General features: G+C 37.9%; 3 protein-coding genes across 8 annotated transcripts; 1 reads left to right on the forward strand and 2 right to left on the reverse strand.

The window, feature by feature from the left end:
- The first annotated feature begins 3,497 nt into the window (after window positions 1-3,497).
- Window positions 3,498-5,699, forward strand: LOC114311163 (hydroxyethylthiazole kinase family protein). Its single transcript, XM_028257237.2, has 2 exons — window positions 3,498-4,068; window positions 5,105-5,699. The coding sequence occupies exons 1-2, from the start codon at window positions 3,610-3,612 to the stop codon at window positions 5,495-5,497; spliced, it is 852 nt and encodes a 283-aa protein (XP_028113038.2). The 5' UTR covers window positions 3,498-3,609; the 3' UTR covers window positions 5,498-5,699.
- Window positions 5,700-6,107: 408 nt separating this feature from the next.
- LOC114311164 (dirigent protein 18) lies at window positions 6,108-7,071 on the reverse strand. Its single transcript, XM_028257238.2, has one exon. It carries the CDS (start codon window positions 7,054-7,056, stop codon window positions 6,250-6,252), a length of 807 nt encoding a protein of 268 aa, XP_028113039.2. The 5' UTR covers window positions 7,057-7,071; the 3' UTR covers window positions 6,108-6,249.
- Window positions 7,072-7,541: 470 nt separating this feature from the next.
- Window positions 7,542-13,005, reverse strand: LOC114311162 (Serinc-domain containing serine and sphingolipid biosynthesis protein). Of its 6 annotated transcripts, none has more exons than XM_082875324.1 (14): window positions 12,746-13,005; window positions 12,017-12,068; window positions 11,078-11,316; window positions 10,753-10,829; window positions 10,263-10,422; window positions 10,162-10,186; window positions 9,729-9,818; window positions 9,402-9,573; window positions 9,039-9,112; window positions 8,792-8,861; window positions 8,574-8,645; window positions 8,144-8,277; window positions 7,965-8,038; window positions 7,542-7,828 (listed from the first exon to the last, which is right to left on the reverse strand). In XM_082875324.1, exons 3-14 carry the CDS (start codon window positions 11,313-11,315, stop codon window positions 7,740-7,742), a joined length of 1,275 nt encoding a protein of 424 aa, XP_082731450.1. In that variant the 5' UTR covers window position 11,316; window positions 12,017-12,068; window positions 12,746-13,005; the 3' UTR covers window positions 7,542-7,739. The 6 variants fall into 6 exon arrangements, with proteins under 6 accessions (XP_082731450.1, XP_082731448.1, XP_082731447.1 ...); XM_082875322.1 differs by having other exon boundaries at window positions 11,078-11,331; XM_082875321.1 differs by having other exon boundaries at window positions 11,078-11,339; window positions 12,746-13,003.
- Between the last annotated feature and the right edge of the window lie 6,510 nt (window positions 13,006-19,515).

Here is a 19,515-nt window from a genome sequence, read left to right on the forward strand (position 1 = left end):
CTTGTAAGGCCTCATTTTGTGCCATTTTGAGCAAGTTTCGAGACTTTGGTGTTTGGGCCTCATCACTACTGAAATATTGAGGGATTTCAGTGGTGGAGATGGTGCCTTGAAGTCTCCAAAAGGAGAGGGCCACCCCCTCTCCTTGTTGTTCTTGAAAAGGACCATTTTTGGCCTCTTGAGGGAGCACTTAGCTAAGCTTCATGTTGACCATGCCTTGGCTGTTTTTTGTGCCTATTATATCATAATATGCCTCTGTTTATTGTTGGTTTTGGTACACCATGCATGCTTAGCATACCTACCATGTAATGCCATGTTATTGCCTCAATGTGCCTTAGGTTGTTAGCCCTTGTTAGAGCATGTTTTAGGTTTAGTCTTGTGAAGGTCTTGTGCATATTTTGCCATGCTAGAGGTCTGTCCATGGTTGTTTGGGTCGGATTTGGCATGCATTGCATAGCCCCTTTGCATTCCGGCTTGTTGGCCTCAAGTGTGTGAGTTTGTAGCATGCACTTTTTGCTTCATTCTAATGATTTGGCATCATTTATAGCATAATTTCAGACCTTATAGCATGCTTGTATGTTTGCTTTGGACACCTCTTTGAAGCTTTGGAAGCTTGACTTGCATGCCCCATGTTTTGGCCTTTGTGTATACTTTTGATTTTGAGCCACTTAGATGCCATCTAGGGGGTCCCCTTTGCATGATCTAGGTCTGCCTTGAACCTATTTTAGGTCCCCTTAGCCTTGTGAGGCTTGGTTGGTTTAGTCATGCTTCAAGCCCCTTTGACTTGCTCCAAGTACTTAGGCCATTTGTTGCATGTTTAGCTTGACTTGTTGCTTGGTTTGGCACCTTGTTTTAACATGATTTTTCAGAGCTTATGTTGCATGCTAATTGTCCATGATATCCGTCTTCAAGTGTGCTTAAGAGTTGTCCAATTTGTGCCTAAGTGTTGACCTTAACATGTGCATGCGTGTGTGTATTTTGGTCATTTTGGCCACCGTTTTGGGCCTTATTAGAGCTGCCCAAATCATGTCTAAATCCATCTTGCCATTAGTTGGCATTGCCTCATGTTTGCTTGCATGCTTGCATAAGTGTCTTGCCATGCCATGTCGCATCCTTAGCTTGTATGCCTAGGTTGCATTGCATCTTGCATGCATGCCTTGTTCCTTGAGTTGGTGATAGGAATTGGGCCTTGGATTGTTTGTTTTGGTTCGCATTTCATTTGACATGAAAGTTGCATACTTGATCACTTGGGCCATCATGCATGGAAATGCGTGATTGGTGGTCTGAGAATCGAGACACATGCCCCTTTGAGTCACAAACATGATAAGGGACATGAATGGTGCATATATGTTTTGAATTGTGCTGCCATGTTTTGCCTTGCCCTCTGTTGCTGTCAATTGCAGATTCTGCAGGAACACTTTGCCGACCAGCAATGTCAAGTGCCGACCGGCAATCCCTTCTCTGCCGACAGCTTCATTTTGTGCCGATGGCCATAACACACTGCCGGTGACAGTTCCATTCAGCCGGTGGCACTCCTCAGTGTCCAAGGAACCAGTTCTGAGATTTTGGCAGCCTCTAGAGGAGTAAAGGAAGGAAAATAGAGGCAGCCTATGCATGGCGGTGCGTTTCCGAGCAGGACCGAGCATGCATTGCATCGAGCTCTCCTCCCGAGGCGGTTTACTACTTTTCCTAGATTAATTAATTTGCTTAGTTGATTAGGCAATTTGTAATATTTAATTAGCTTGCGTAGTTAATTAATTTGTAATATTTATTCGGTCCCTCCGAGTGAGGGCAAATCTGTAATAAGCGTGTGTGGGTGGTGTGTATGTCTTCCAATCCCCACTTCTTTCTTCTTTTTTACTTACCCGCTTTGATGGTTAGTAATAGGACATGTTCAAATTAGCATACCTTATGCTATGCATGCGTGCATTCATTCATTTGTCCTGCATGCACCGGGCTCGGTACATCATGCTAACTGCATTTGTACTTCAATTCAAAATTGAATACGTGCATCAATTGATCGCATTTCACATGCCATGTTTAGGTTAGCCGAGCCTATTCTAACTGCATCCTGCATGTGTTGCATTAGACAATTGACATGAACTAGGACATGCATGTTTGCTAACTAGTTTATTGTTTTGGCACGGAGTACAATGTAAGTATTTTCGCTTTAGCATCTCGCATGCGTGTGAATATTGCCATGACAATATGCTTACCATGTGGCTAAATGCTTACGTGATATTACTGTTTGAATGCCCGTGGGTGGAGGTTGGATTGTTTGAGTTGGAAAAACTCGTTGAAATCCGTATTTTAGCCTACTTGCGAGTAGCAAATTCCAAAGCGCTTTTCAAAACCGGACGGATATGCAATGCTTATTTCCAAATTAGGCAATCTAGTCTATACTTGTTTGCTGTGCGCATAACATAGTAATTCTAGGCTAACAATTGGATTAAGAACACATAACGTTTTCAAAATCGGATATCATGGTTAGTAGAGGCCGGTCTTTGAACCGGGCGAAAGGGGGTGCTCATAGCTGACCTTCCCCGATCGTACCCAAGCTCCCGAGCCGAGACAACTCCGGTGATGACGGACATGTGGCCTTCGGCACCGAGTCAGGGTTTCCTAAATTTCCCCATTAAAAAATATTTAGGTGGCGACTCTGTATCTGGCAAAGCAGTCCATGTTTGGCACTTCTTTTCAAAAATCTGTTTCTCAAAACGATTTGCCGGATTTGGACTCTTTGGTTCAGATTAAGAACCGTGACACAAATCGAGTCCGAGCTGTAGTAACCCTACAAATGAACAGAACGGGAGCTCACCCTCCCGAGGCGTTCGGGGGACGTCTACATGTGAATGTTAACATGTCAATGTGAATATTCACATTGTCAACGGATCGGGCCGGGCCGGGCCCGCCCCTACCCGGGCCCAGGCCCAGGCTTCGGGCTGCCCACGGGTCATGGGCCAATTTTACACTCTTGTCAATGTTAATGTTAATGTTAATATTAATATGTCAATGTGAATATTCATATTGTGAATTGGCCGGCCCGGGCCCGCACCGGGCGACGGGCTGATTTCGGGCTGCCTACGGGCCGCAGGCCAATTTTACACTCCTATCAATGTGAATGTTAACTTGTCAATGTGAATATTCATATTATCAACGGGCCGGGTCGGGCCTATTTTTTTGGCTTGTGGGCCGGCCCGGCCCGATTTGAATTTTTCCGGGCACCCACGAGGATCGACATGAGCCGGACCCCTACACATTGACGATATAAACATTTATATTGACGGTGTGAACATTCACATTAAGGATATTTTAGTAATTATGTCACCCATAGGACTTATTGAAACATAAGAAAATAATATGAACTAAATAGAAAATAAGTAGATGAAAAGAATATTTTAATCTTCTTATCTCAAATTAAATCTAATAAAATAGTCAAAAAGAATATAAATTAAATGGAATAAAATTCTTAAAAAATAGATTTGTCAAAAAAGCTTCCTTTTCTTTTTATCTCATAAAAGAATTAAAAAAAATAGAGTTACCCAACGGGACAAAGGGCTTGCACAACGCGTTCTGGAGAGATATCTTGATCTTGTGTGTGTGTGTGTGGCAATGGTAGACAACACAGACGAAGCGCAAGAACATCAACACTCCACCGAGTGGGCACCAATAGTCTGGACCCACCTATCAACTCTGAGGCAACGATCACCGCTCATCCAATGCATCACCAACTTCGTCTCCATGGATCTCATGGCCAACACTCTTCTCTCCGCCGGCGCATCTCCGGCTATGATACACTCGCTCCAGGAGATCCCTGAATTCACCCCACGCGCCGACGCTCTCTGCGTCAACGTCGGTACTCTCACCGCCGACTGGGTCCCGGCGATGAAATCGGCGGCGCAGGTGGCTGCGCAGTCGGGTAAACCGTGGGTTCTCGACCCGGTCGCCGCCGGGGCTTCCGGGTTCCGGTTGAAGGCTTGTCTTGAGCTTGTTGGGTTGAGACCTACTGTTATTAGAGGAAATGGGTCTGAGATTATTGCTCTTTCCAAGGCTTCAGTGGGACACACTAAGGTAATATATATATATATATATATACACACATGAATTTCATATATGGTGATTGGTGCTATTGTGAATTTGATGATTAATATATGTGATGTTGAAAGGACAGGGATGATGGATTTGGGCAATTTAGGGGTTTTTTTTTTTTTTTGTTTAATTGTTACTTTGGTTGATTCAACGTTGAAATGTTTCATTGTGCTCTGTATTCGAAGGTAATATCTTTATTGCATCTGTGGCAATTGGTGCTATTATGAATCTGAGATTTGTTGCTGTTAAAACCATATTTGGGTGGATAGGAGTGATAGGTTTGGGTAATTGTTGTACATTAATTTGAGGTTTTTGTGACTATGGATTGAAACTGAGAATTCCATCAATATGTTAGCAACACTAGAATAATGTACTCTGTAACACAGTTGAAATGCTAATGAAAAACTTGCTGAGACAAACTGCTAGAATTAAAAATTGTTTATCAAGATGCTAATGAACTTAAACAATGGATACTGAGACTTGAATTAAGTTGTTTATCAAAATGTTGTTAAACAACTCAAGTAATGCAGTTTACAAATGGGATTATGGAATGAAAATATTTAGTAGCTATAAGATTAATTTAGATAACTACTTGAACAATTTACAAGTTTATTGAGGACTGGAAAACAAGGACTTCATAGTTAGACTCTATTTGTTTTTGTTTTTAATATGATTTTTTTTTTTTTTTTTTTTGAGAGGGCCAGGGGTGGATGGGGGCCGATGATGAGGTGGAGTTGCGCAAAGATAGGAAAAGAAAGTGTGTATAATGCAAAAATCTGAGAGCCTGAAATGTGATATAAATTAAATTTTAAAATTTGTACATGTGTTATCTTGGCATGGGCTTCTATTAATCTTTTGTTAGTTAAACGATTTGGAACTCATATGTGAAAGATTCACATTTGAGCATGCTCAGCATACTCTCAATCGTGCTTGAATATGCTTGTGTTTTTAATCTGCCAATTCCCTTTTCTTTTTACACCCATTTCAACTCCATGAACTAGAATTGTTTGGTTTCAAGGGTGTAGATAGCTCTGACGAATCAACCGATGCTGTGGAACCAGCAAGGTCCTTGGCTCAAACTAGTGGCTCTATAGTCGCAGTTTCTGGAGCTGTTGACTTTATTACAGATGGGCAACGAGTTGTTGGTGCACGAAATGGTGTGGCCATGATGCAGAAGATCACAGCCACAGGATGCTCTGTCACTGCCCTCATTGCTGCCTTTGTTGCAATTGACCCATTACATGCTTTTGAAGCAACAGCCTCTGCACTGTCCATATTTGGCATTGCTGGTGAGATTGGGATGGAATTGGCTAAGGGTCCAGCTTCACTACGGATGCATTTGATTGATTCACTTCATGGGCTAGATCAAGCTACTGTTGTTCGTCGAGTTAACATCATCAGCATGTCATGACACATTACAAGCTATGTAAATGGTATGTAAATAAACCAGTTGACTTGTTTGAGTTATGTAAAATGCTTGTATGTTCATTAGAAGATGACTGAATTGACAAGTTGGCTTGTTAAGCCCCATAAGTCTTTTATGATAGGCAATATCTGATTGCTAACTTATTCTTTTGAAAATTATAATGACCTCGCTACTTTCTACAATTAAACAATTGTTGTCTATGTGGCATCTTGTTTTTCTCTTGCATGTTCATTGTAGCTACTTAACGTAATTTAGGAAATTTCGTCTGGTTTTTCTTGTTGGATGATGATCTGTGTTATCATGACTCTGCTTCTTTTCTTTTTTTTTTTTTTCCTTTTCTTCTTCTTTTTTAGTTTTGGGCAGGTGTTCACTTTTCTTCATTATGGATATTCACATGTTTGTTTTATGGTAAAATAATATTAGCAGTAGTGTTTTAAAACATTTTATTGTCCGATTTTGTTTTGCACCAATTGAATTTGTGAGGCATTTCTCGAGATCTTACCTCTGATGCATTTCACATTTAGGCTTATCTATATTTTGATTGCTAAGATTGGCTGCTAGTATACTGCAAGTCCTTTACCAACAAAAGTTGAAATTTAGATGAAACATAAAAAATATTCATTCATTCATTGCCACATTGACATAGAGAAACCACATCACAAGAGCACATTCATTTTTCACACAGACAAGCACACATTTGTTTTTCACTCCTCACTTCCTCAGTCACCAAAGCAATCTCAGTAACTCAGATGGACAGTGATCCTCAACAATGTCTCTGCACCATCCGTAACATGCTGACCAGCCGGTATGAGCGAGCGCATCTCAGCAAACCCGCAAGCATTCTTAAACTTACCGGTCCCACCAGTTATCGATAGGCGCGACATAGTGCTTCCAATCTTATACACACCAAAGAAATTTAGGCTATCACCATATTCCCCACCTTCCATCATAGCAGTAAATGCCATCATTTGGGTAGTTCCGTCAGCAGAGCTTGCAACATAAACCCCTTGGGCTTTCCCCAATGACTGCGATCCCAACTCGGGAGCCAACGTTAAGATATCGTCGATGACAGTTATTGTTCCAAACCCTAGTCCAAGTCCATCGGGCCCCAGTTGGGTGGACAAAGTGTTGCCATTATTGTTAGGGTTTCCGGCAAAACTCGTACCGGCTAAGCCAGTTCCCAAAGGAATGCCATTGGCGTTGAGGGTTGGGATGGCACCATTGGCATTGGGGATGACTACGCCGCCTTTTGGAGGAAGAAACCCAACTGGCCTAGCAAAGGGCACTTGGCCGCTGTAGATGTTGCCAAGTAAGCCGGTGACTGGCCTCGCTGTAGGGCTGCTTCCGCCTAGAATGTCGTGCAGATAAAGCTCGAAAACCGGTTCTCCACCCGCTGTTGCAGGTTCAATTGCAGCAGCAACGTTCACCACATGAATAGCTGCAATTAGGATTGCAATGAAAAGGGTTGGTGTTGATTGTTTGGACATTTTGAAATGCTTGTGTACGAGAGAGAGATTGGTGAGTTTTTGTTTGCACTGAAACATGAAGGTTTCTTGGATTAGTATGCAAATGGGGTTTGGGCTTGCTCTTTATATAGATTGGGAATTGGAATTGTTAAGAGCTTTGGATGGAGTTGTTGTGAGAGTGGTGAAGTTGGAGTTGCTTGTGTTATTTCTGTCATTGTGTTTTAGGTAATGCTATATCAGCTGTTCATTCTTTTTAAGGACACGTGTCATGGACGGGTTGGCTTGGATGATGGGCTCCACTCTAGAGAGAGATCACCTGGAATTCCAGATATCTGATGGGTATCATCACAACCATCCAGATATATTCATTTTGTGTAATATTTACTAGTTGGAGATGGTTAAGTGTTTCGGGTGTAACAAAACCACAAAAAATATATATATAAAAAAACCCTTAAATTGTTTCAACAGAATAAGAGATGGGAATGGGTTTTTCATATTTTCCTAGCAAGATTTGGACGTTTGCCAATGGAATTGGTTGGGTCAGCACGACATTAGAATCCATATAGCATTACCCAGAAGTGAAAATTTTATAATTCAATTCACAGATTATTAAAAAAATTGAAATCCTTTTTTATCTTTTACATTTGCCAGAGGCTTAGGACTCTGGAGGATCTTCCAGTAACAAATGGAGAAAATATAATAGCAATAATAAAAAAAAAAAATAAGAGCTACTCTACAGTTTACATCGAGAAATGAAATCACTATAACACGGAATTGCCTGCCTGCTGCACAGGCTCTCCTTGATCCATGACTTTGGTTTGTCTTACAACTGGGTATATCAATTTCCAAACTGCATTTAGAGAAGAAAAAAAAAAAATAGTAGTTAGTAATTACCTGAGATGGAGGCACTTGAAGGCTTTACCGGTGGACAAACAAAAAAAATATTTATACAATTAATTTAAAGATGAACATTAATAAACACTTACTATATATGGTGGCTGCAAACCACTCATTTACAATTTTAACCCACGTACTAGCCCAGCCAACATCGATGCTCCATCTGTTGTAGAAAGCAGAGATAAATAATGCAAGATACTCATAATATGATACTTTTTGAGAAAAATGATTTGGAAGGAATGAAGTGAATCTCTGAAATCAATCTTACTTCCTAGTTGAGCTGTCTAGGTTCCAACTAATGAATAACATGGCAAAATACATGGCTCCCAAGGAGAAGATCAGGTGGAAGAACCCAAACTTGTATGGGATATCATCCTCGTGTTGGACTTCATCTTTGCGGAACTGGGCAACAAAATCGAAAAATTTCGTCATTTCTCAAGAACCAAAGAAGTCCAAAAATTTCACACTTGTGACCTTAATTTGACCTCTTCATTGACTTATGCCGGGCAGAACTGTAATTTTCGGACGAGCTCAAAATTCCTTAAAATTTAGTAGTCTGAGTAAAACAAAGTCAACTTGCCCAAAATTTGCGGTTTTCAAAGCAGGGAAAAAAAAAAACCTAATTTGCATCATCAGCTGGAAAGCTCTGTTCCTTTGTGTTTTCAGTTTCTTTAGTTATTGTGGTTGAAGGGATTCACCTGAAATGTTTGTGAATCAATCCCTGTTGAAAAAGTGGCAATGACAATTGCAAATATAGCAATGAGGAAGCCCTGGAAGCAACATGGAGGAAATATTATATTAAAAAAAAAGTTAAGGAAATTGAGATGATTTCATGAAAAGTCCCCGCATGATTATTATTGACTAAGGGAAGAGTTCAATCTAAAATAACGATAATAGAAAGCCTGCTAACTCTTACAAGCACAGTGGTCCAATCGCCATGTTCGTTCTCATGTTTCTGTGGACTGCATTTCTTAGCAGCCGGCTCACTGAAAAAAAACAAAAAATACGTGTTAAAGCAATTAGAATCAAATTTTCATGTCTCGATGTAAATTCTCAATTGCTGATAGAGAATGTGTTTGAAAAGTACGAAACTTAGAAGCACACAACCAAAGAAATACTTTGTAATCAAGATTCCGAAAGAAAGAAAAAACGACATTTCTAACCTTCTGATAGCAGACCAACAGAGAAAAACAATGTAAGAAGCCATAATCCCTGAAGATAAAAGACCTCTATTCACCTGCTCTAAGAATATAAAGAACACATTAGAGGTTCAGATAACTTCTGGAATTTATAATACTAGTAATGTTAACCAATTTGATTTATGTGACTTGTAAATTTGTAAAATATGTGCTAAAATTTCTCTCTTGCATTATTGAATCAGAAATTAAAGTGTGAAATTAATTAAAAAACAGAAAAAAGAGTATCTAAACACACTTTCAGTATCTGACCTATCAAAAAAAAAATATGTGATTTGAGGAATTCCACTAAAAATACTGTCCGATCTTGACAAAATGCGAAAGACATACCTTTGAATGTAAGGATATGGCAAGCATCACTAAAAGCAAAACTGCAGTCCATGTGATGAAAAATATGTTAAGAGTGCATGAAGGTTTGGGGACATAGAGTGAATACATCATCCCAATTCCACATACAGAAGCAATGTAAAATAGTGTTGAAGTAAATAATCCAAGGAAGCAACTGTGATCACAAACAAAATGAAATGTCAACAATTTCATAGTTAAAAGTTAAAAACAGTATTGAGAACTATAAGTTGATGCAATTATGATTATAATTTATACTCATAGACCTCAAGATTGATGAAATAGGAAGTATGGTTAACATGAAGTACAAACCTTTGCTTCCCTGTCTCATCAGGCATCCAGTAATTATTCCACCATGTGATAAACTCAATGACACTTACCAGTTGGAGGATCAGAAAAACCCTGCACCAACGACAGAGAAGCTGTTTCACTTAGTCATATTTACAATATTGTTACTATTTTTGAAAATCAAGAAATCTATTTCCAACTGTGATAAAAAATTTCCTCAAAATGTTGGATGAGAGAAACTTCACACTACAAAACTTAATCCAATTTTTTCAAGTTTATGCAATGCAGTGTGAACCTAATGCTTTTTTAGCGGACTGAAATTATGGAACAGGTACCACTCAGTGCACTTCAAACTGTTTTATAATCATCAAATATATTAAAGACCTATGTGTATATCGAAAAATTTATAGACACCATTTATGCTGGAAGCATTGGAGTAAATGAGCTAAGAGATTACCCAGCACCAACACGCGCAAGCTCACCTGCAAGAAAACAAAATTAACAATTCATTTTTTATCATATTTAAGAATCATTAAATTTGATTGATATTAGGCTTACCATATAGTTGAATTAAATTCGAAGGGAGAAAGAATGGAATGGTTAGTGAGACAATCAACATAATAAACTTCAATGGCCACCATCTTGAATGCCATGTGTTGCGAGTTTCATACAGCTTGCTTGTGTTACATGTTGTAAGAAACATTATAAAGAAAAATATCTGAAATCAATGTCAAGGATGCAATACATAATACAGGAAAGCTGTAAGTAAAGGTCCAAGATCTCGTGTTTCTTTCATTAATTTTCTTTTTTAGCGAAACAAGAATGCAAAGCTCCAAGATCTAGAACCTAAAGAAAATGCCTAAAATTGAACAACAGTTGTTGGCATGTAAAACAATCAGCCAGTCCATGAGAGATTTAAACTATAAATACCAAAATTCCAGAGTTAATACTTCCAAGCAAGTTTAAAGGAACATGCATTTAAGAAATGTTCATGAAAAAAATCAGAAATTGCTATTCTGCTAGAAAAAATAAAAATAAAATAAGATACAAAACATCCTAAACTAACACGAAGAACTCCCATTGTATGAAAACACTCGAGTCCCCCAATTCCACAAGATTTGAGATCTGCAAAACAAATTCAGATAAAGAGAATGCAAAGATTAGAGCAGCATCATGAGATTACCCTAGTTAAAAAATAAATAAAATACCCTACCAAGTCCGTGTTTTTGTCAATATATAGAATGAATAGACGGACAAGCATACAAAAACTGAAAAAAATTGCATGTGTTTTCATACTATTTTGAGGAAATTATTAGCCTAAATAAAGCAAAACATAGTATCATACAATTAGATGAAAGAAACCTTTAACTTACAATGGAGCTGAGGGGTAACCTTTTGTCCATAGTCACGAACACACCAAGCAACAAGGTTTGCAAACAGAAAGACAATGCCATACAAATAACGGGCTCGTAAAGACTTCTTCTTCTGTACCGAGCGTTCGAAACTTCTCTGCTCCAAAGCCCCAGGTAATCCTTCCCATGGACCAACCTCAGAATTCCTTTGCTTGGTTTCCACTACCTTAACCTCAACTGCTTCAGCAGGCTCACCCATTCTACAATTTCATGAGCTAAACATTTGTGTAAAAAAAAAAAAAAAATGAAAAAAAGAAAATCACATAATACCCAATTCTCAGTAGAGCAAACAGAGCACCCACATCAATAAGTACAATGTAGATTTCCCCAAATAAGAAATTTACATCTTGAAGGTACTTTGCATCAAGCAATGGAACACCCAAGAAAATTTCAACCAAATCATAACTGGTGAAGAAAATGTTCATCACAGTGATTTTAAAAATAAAAAAAGGAGAAGAAGAAGAAGCAAGTAGTCAAAATGGAGAGCCGCCATTGGAAGTATGAAATTTCTGCACCTACCCACCAACTAAAATAGAATTTTATCCACTAAACGAACCAAAGATTTTATCAAGTACAAGCAAGAAGTTGACTCCATTCACACCTTCTCCAGCAGAGAATTCTTTCAAGTAAACACCTTTGATTTTCTATAATTGAATATGACTAAAAATTAGACCTTTCCAGCATATCTGACAAATCCTTGCATTGATCTCCAAGTAAAAAATAAAATAAAATCACTTCATAAATAAAATGAAGATCTCCAAATAAACCCCTTTCATGAGCAATAATGTCCAAAACAGTAATATTTGTAGTGTATGGATAAGAGTGAAGTGTATTGAGGATACCGACAGTGGTGACAATGGAAGACCAGTGAGTGAGTGAGTGAGTGAAGGGAAAACTAACCTTTGTTTCTTGGTTTGTTGTATGGGTTGAGACTTGAGACTTTTTCACACTCCTGAGCAAAAAGAAAGTGAGTGAAGCTCTTTGGGCAAGAAAATAAAATAAATAAAATTAAAAAAAAAAAAACACTGATGAAGTAACATGTTAATTTAGCTGCTAGCGAGTTCATAGCTGTTGGATTATACATGTATTTGTTGATCTCCCCATTCATTATGTCATGATACTCCTGTGCTCCAAGCCTCAAGGCTCCAACCAACTCATTATGTCATGGTGATCTCCAACCAATATGGTTTTGATTTATTTATGATACATTTAATACAATAATGATTTCTTTTGAACCCAATAAATAGTAGTAATGCTACTACACAATCCATTTTTTGTACTGGCATCACATTAAGAATAATAAAAAACTCTTTAATTTTTTTTTATAGTAGAGTTAATTTAGCCAAGACTTGCAAGTAAGAGCGTGAACATTCATTCACTGTTATTAAAAAAATAAAATAAATCCTTCTTACTTGTGTTAAAGAGAAAGAGGGGTAGTTAGGTATGTGTAATATTTTATGGTAATAAATAAACATTGTCACATACACTTATTATTGATATTTTTTAAACACTGCATAACTTAATGGTGCTTGAACTTGCCCATATGGCTTAAAGTCCTAGCCAAACTCAGCTTTATTTTCTGTCAAACCATCCAAGAAATTCTTCATAAAGATATAAATCTTGAATTACCATGGATCTGAGGGGTCACTGTTAATATACAATTTCTCGTGGCACCATTGACTGCCCATTGATGTTTTGTTAGTAATTGGTTTAGGATTGTCTAATGCAACAAGCATTCTTGAACCAAACAAGTAATTGATAATGGGGAAAGAGAAAACACAAGTTAAAACAACTGTGAAGCACACAAGTCAGGGGTAATGTGGGGGAAAAGAGAAAGAGTGTGGGAAATCAGAACAAAATAGAGATGGGTTTGTTTTGATTGATTGATGATGAAGATTGAAGAAGAAGAGCTGAGAGACAAACGCAGAAAGACAAAACAAGTAGTAGATTGGAGCCCACAAAGGCGCTGACCCAATGCTCCGGACGCTGCTGCTGCTGCTTTCTAGAAGGACGCGTTTGTGGGAATTTTTAGTGACCGTTGGAATAGAGGGGCGGTGCTCGAGGCTTTTATTTTATTTGGAAAAAATAATGTGTCAATGGAGAATTGGGCAAAAATTAACAAATTTTAGTATAAACTTTTTTTTTTCCTTATTCCATTTTCTTACCTCTATTATTTCGATCACTACATGCGGCTGTCAATCACTTATCGACACATAATTCTAATATAGTTTTTTTTTTAAATTTATTTAAGTGAAATAACAATAATTTTTTTTTAAAAATGTCAATGTGTTTACCCTTTGAGTAAGTCACCATAAGCATCAAATATGAAATGGGCATATTAGGTTGCCTCTTTAGATTGTGTATCAATTTTGAATTTATGTAAGAAAAAAATAAATGAAGTTTTTTTTTTTTTTTTCCTTCTTCATAAATCAATATCCAAATATAGGCTAAAGATTTGATCAATTGATTAAGTTGAATTATGATCATACAATTATGTGCATCGCCATACTAATTGCCATACATAGTTAGTTATTGATATTGTATTTTTGAAAATTTGTTGTTACTTAACCTTCTCTCTCCTGGCTGCTTTTGTTTTCACATAACTTTCTTTTTATAAAGCTGAACTGGTTTCAGTGACATTCTTGAATCATGGTGTATTGCTTGTTAGGTGTGTTATGATTGGGTTTAGGTGTGCATGTTTTAGAGTGAGTGAGTGAACTTTGTGGGGGCTTGTGAGCTTGAAATGGAGGGGGGAAATGGAATTGGTGAAAGTTGGCAAGAATGCAAGGAACTATACTTAGGAGCCTTGGGGACCCCTCTCTCTCACCTCCTTTCACAAGATTTCAAATTCATTAATACTTGATACCACATTCTTAGAAATAATGTCTAAAAAAATACTCAGAACCAAAATTATATGGGCCAGATTAAATATAGTAATGGCTCACAACAACACGTCAAATTTTATTTACACATTTATTTTCTGAGTAAATTTTATGATAAAATTTATGAATTAGCATTTTTTATCTTTTAAATTATCGTTTTCTTGGGTTATGGACTGAGTTCACGGCAAAGAATGCCTTAATAACAACAACAACCACAATAATAATAATGAATTTGTGATGGTGATATAGTGATTAAAGGGATTTAACATTGTGTGGGTGATTTTCCGACCACACTGCCTGTTTAGTAATCAGCTGGAGAGCACTGGCAGAATAGATGACACCTGATTGACTTGCAACAGAAATATAAGAATCCCGCGGTGGTTTCGACCACCCGGGGGCACTCCGACGATCAAGTCAGTATATTTCTCAAAGATAAATCAAGTACTAAACTCACAAGCTTGAGTATAAAAAGCATACCTTAGACCCATGGGAGTGCCTCTCTTTTATAGCCAATACAATCCTAGTCCCAAAAGGAGCCTGGCCCTAATGGACTTAGGATTACTGCTAATCTGGGACTCCTAGTGGGATTAGGATAAACTCTCTAAGAGTCTTATCTTTACCCAAATTGAAGTCTTCTCCCAATGTAGGACTCTTGTCCATATCCAAGTTGAGTTCCCTCTTCATTCTAGGACTCTTGTCCCTTATCCGCTTATCTCGGATTCCGATATCTTCGGAGTCAACCTCGACCTAGCCGAGATGACCTCGGCGCAACGACCAAGACACGTGGCACCTTGGTTGACACGTCGGCGTCACCTTGCCACGTGTTGGTACTCAGAAAATATATCCCCACAACTGCCCCCTAGGTTCTATTACCTCGACATTCTGAGGTGATGGAATCTACACTGTTCGTTCATCTGTGCCCCTCTATCCGAGATCAAACTCGCCGACCTCAAAGTTCTCTAGACTTTACTGTCCACTTGTGTCAAGAATCAAGTTTCATGCTTTCCAAGTTGCTTGAAATCGCACCTCCTAGCCGAGGTTCTGGTTCCATTAATTCATAAACTAAGAGCTTTGCAACTGCTCCACTCACACTCTCTGGTGAGTTCCCGATTCCCAATCACCTATTTGACTCCGGCGATTTTCATGTCGGCGTTCATTTCACTTTGTAGGTTCATAAACTCTTACTTTTTTATTAAGCTCAATCTTTCATAACTTTTCTGATTTACTTTGAATCTATTTATTTGCCATCTGTGGCCTTCTGTTCTTGTCTGTCTTCAAGTTTTTGATTTCTTATTGCTAAAATGCCTGGAACTGTTCTTTGTCATACCCGCTTTCTGTTGCTAGTATCATGTCTGGTTCATTACTTTCTTGTTCTTCACATACTTACTTAGTGCCTGTATACTTGGCTTTATTCTTGAACTTTGTCGTCTTCTTGACTATTTTTCTCTTTCATTTAATCCTCTGGCTTCTTCTCTTTCTAGCTCTTTTGCTTAAATCCGTCATTTGTTCTAAGCTTTCAAGCTTCTGCAACTGTCTTCGTTTCTCTCCTCCAGTGAAGCTTTACGTCATTCTGTCATTGTCGTCTGACTTCGGCAATTCTCATTCCGGCTTCCCTCTTTCTGGTAAGCCACTTTTCCTCCTGGTTTTACTTCTTGTTGCTTTCTAAGAAGCTCTGCTTCATTGTTAACCATCATTGTTGTTTTACCCGTTGTTTCCAAATCATCTTCTTGAATATACATTGTTCACATATCTGTTGATTTCTGCCACTGTTCTTGGCTTGACACTCCTGTACAATCTTTTTGTCTTGATTTCCTGATAGCTTCATCACCATTTTTGATTTACGAATTACATTCTTGTTTCTGTTTTCTGTGTCTTTTCCCAGAGTTTTGCTTTTAATCCTTGCTTTTAAAACGCCGAGGTGCCAATCGCCGAGAAAAGCTTTGATCAAACTCTTCAGGAGATTGATGCTGAGCTCGTGGCTGAGAAGGCTGCTGAGAAGTTCTTTCCAACTGTCTTCTGGGGGTGAGACACAACCTGCCGCTGATGCCGAGTAGTTTGCTTCTTTCTTGAAATTGATGCCGAGGTAACGGTCGAGAAACTCCTCCGACTGATTGCCGAGGCTGAACCATCGTCGTCCGTCGAAGCAGATCAGTCCGACGTTATTGCTTTCAGTCCCTAGTTCTTTAAGGTCTTCATTTTTGTACTTGCCAACCTTCTCAGCTCTTAACAAGCTAGTTGGTCATCTCGGATGATCATATCTTGGAAACGTCTTTCAGTGTTATTTCGGCTATACCAAACTTGTAAATTGCTACAAATTTCAACAAATGGTAGACTTCATAACCTTCGGTTAACTCATCTTGTAATTTGCTCAAAAATTTCAACAAGTGTTAACATTCTTTGCTCCTTAATTATCATTCCTTCCCCCTACACCTTCTCACTGCCCCCTAATGTGAACATAAGTTGTACTTAGGATCACATTAGGAAAGTTAGCTTCGTGCCGTAGTCACAGACCTGATGTGTCCTGCTTTCACGTGGCAAGGTGACGCCGACGTGTCAGCCGAGGTGCCACGTGTCTTGGTCGTTGCGCCGAGGTCATCTCGGCTATGCCGAGGTTGACCCGAAGATATTGGAATCCGAGATAAGCGGATAAGGGACAAGAGTCCTAGAATGAAGAGGGAACTCAACTTGGATATGGACAAGAGTCCTAGATTGGGAGAAGACTTCAGTTTGGGTAAAGATAAGACTCTTAGAGAGTTTATCCTAATCCCACTGGGAGTCCCAGATTAGTAGTAATCCTAAGTCCATAGGGCCAGGCTCCTTTTGGGACTAGGATTGTATTGGCTATAAAAGAGAGGCACCCCCATGGGTCTAAGGTATGCTTTTGATACTCAAGCTTGTGAGTTTAGTACTTGATTTATCTTTGAGAAATATACTGACTTGATCGTCGGAGTGCCCCCGGGTGGTCGAAACCACCGCGGGATTCTTATATTTCTGTTACAGGTCAGTCAGGTGCCATCTATTCTGCCAGTGCTCTCCAGCTGGTTACTAAGCGGGCAGTGTGGTTGGAAAATCACCCACACAAACATATATGAGAATTTTATTATGAGATAATATTAAAAATTTTCATGTTTGATTCATAGGCATACAAAAATAACCAGACTTAATCAATAGCGATGGTTTGCAAACAATTATATATATTCAAATTTTGTTCATAAGGCCATCAAACATTAAGGCCTCGTTTGGCAAGCGGTAATTTTAGTTTAAAATTTTAAAAATCATTCAAAAAAAAAAAAATCTATAATTTTTATCCTACAAATCTATGCACAGTGACCTACAAACCTATGCACAATAGCTCCATGAACGATAGTGTACTAGGCAGCCATCATTGGAAATTAATTTTTCATTTTCCTTGTTTTTTTGTTGTAGTATATTACAAATTTGAAGCAAATTTTGTACGTATGCACCTTCATGTATGGAAAAAGTAAAATATGTGTACATAAATATTTACAAAAATTAATAAAATACAAAAAAAAAGTTTTATTTTTTGTACTTTTTGTTTGTTAATATTTTAAAGATTTTTTAAAATATTTTTATATGTTTATTGTATTTATGTTAGATTTTAAAAATATTTTTAAAGATTTTTAAAAGTAAAAGAAAAATGATTCAGGCCTCGAGAGCGTGAGGTGCGAATGAACTCTGTGACGCGTGTGGCTCTCTTTCTCCTTTCATCTCTCTCTCTTATTCAACCCAAAAACAATCTCACTCTCTACTCTTTTCAAACCCAAATCTGGGACTCCCTCTCTCTGTCTCTACTCTATTGAAACCCAAACACTATTTCGGTCTAGCAAACAAGAGCAAAATCAGCCAACCCATCGACGGCGGTGGCGGGCTTCCTACGTTTTCCGGCGTCCCTTCTTTGCATTGACACGTTGCACAGTTACCCAAGCCCTAGATCCCCAAATCTCCTCCATTGACAACCAAGGTCATATTTTTTTTTTATTATTATTAGAAATCATTGCCATTTAATCTCCATGATAAAGCTTAGTGATTAATTTGTTTTTTTTTTTTCGTTTTTTTTTGAAATTCTCTCCATTTAATCCTCATGATGAAAAGCTGTGTGATTTTTCAAAAAACTGTTATGAAACCATACTTGCTGAATAGACTTGCTGAAAATGTTATGAAATCATACTTCATAAAAATCATACTTGCTGAAAATGTTATGAAATCATACTTCATAAAAAAATGTTATGAAATCTTACTTCATAAAATAGACTTGCTGAAATCGTACTTGCTAAAAAGCTGGAGAGGATTTTTGGAAAACAGAACAAAAGTCCTGTGATGAAGAATGTTATGAAAATGTACTTGTTGAGTTTTGTCCTAATTTTAAAAGAAAAATCAACTTGTTGAATTGATGAATTGAAGGCATATGTGATAATTGAAAGCAGGTGTGATTCTCTCTACACTTACATTTTGCATTGCAAGTGTATGCTAAAATGCCTCAATGAAATGCTTTGTGAATGGCCAAATTATTGTTTCTAGACTTTCATTTTGCCTCAATGAAATGCTTTGTAATTTTGAAAAACAATACCAAATTTTTTTGGCTATCATACTTCCAACAGTAAACTTCACCAGCAAAACCATATACCTTCTTCATTCCATGGGCCATTTGACATTATGAACAGAGAATTGTATTTTTTATGCTCAATAATGTACTAATTATTTGTTAAATTCCTACTATTAGGAGTAACATGTCGATGGCTTATACCTCCGCTGGTTCAAGCAATGAATGGTCGCCTGTTCGAAAATCGAAGTTGTAAATGTGGCAAAAAAGCAGCCATTAAGATATCAGACTCATAGAAAAATCTGAGGAGGCTTTACTTCAAGTGTGCAGATGGCAAGTGCAATTACTTTGCATGGTGGGCGCCTACTACCCAACATGGCAATGCATCAAATATCCAATGGAGGCCTAATCTTATTCATAGGAAGAATGAAGATGAGGGGAGGAATGATTCTAACAGAAATAATGAATCATAGTGTGTACTGGTTTAATGGTGTTAATTTGTTTAATGTTAAAATGAATGTTGTAAACTTATACATTTGGTTTTGGAATGGACGTATGGTTTCGTAGAATGATTGACAAATGTGGGTATCTTTATGGATTCTATGTGTTGCTGCTGAATGTGTGTGTTTTTGGGATGCTAATTCATGGTAATATGATTTTTTCAATGAAATATATGAGTACTCTTTTTCTTTCCCCTGAAATACCATATGACATACATATATAAAATTAAGAACCATAAACCATACGTTTATCACATCAAAATAGTGCCCATGAAACATGTTAAAAAATATTCTAAGATACTGACTAAAAGATTGTAAATTTACCACCAATTCAACTAAAAAGCTTAAGAAACCTTGTAGCTTATCTTAACATTTCAGCAACCATAAGACATATTCCTAAAGATAAATATTAAAGACTAGTTTAGACATATTCCAAAGGAGCTCTTGTTCATTTTA

Source organism: Camellia sinensis, chromosome 6, assembly GCF_055761805.1.
Source record: "Camellia sinensis isolate YWXY chromosome 6, ASM5576180v1, whole genome shotgun sequence".
Lineage (NCBI taxonomy): Eukaryota > Viridiplantae > Streptophyta > Magnoliopsida > Ericales > Theaceae > Camellia > Camellia sinensis.

Coding starts and splice junctions, on each gene's coding strand:
- LOC114311162 (XM_082875324.1), bottom strand. CDS start 11,315: ATGGGTGAGCCTGCTGAAGCAGTTGAGGTTAAGGTAGTGGAAACCAAG. Junction 10,423..10,752: donor GTGTTAGTTTAGGATGTTTT/GTATCTTATTTT, acceptor CATTGATTTCAG/ATATTTTTCTTTATAATGTT. Junction 9,113..9,401: donor CCATATCCTTACATTCAAAG/GTATGTCTTTCG, acceptor TTCTTAGAGCAG/GTGAATAGAGGTCTTTTATC.
- LOC114311163 (XM_028257237.2), top strand. CDS start 3,610: ATGGTAGACAACACAGACGAAGCGCAAGAACATCAACACTCCACCGAG. Junction 4,069..5,104: donor CTTCAGTGGGACACACTAAG/GTAATATATATA, acceptor TTTGGTTTCAAG/GGTGTAGATAGCTCTGACGA.
- LOC114311164 (XM_028257238.2), bottom strand. CDS start 7,056: ATGTTTCAGTGCAAACAAAAACTCACCAATCTCTCTCTCGTACACAAG.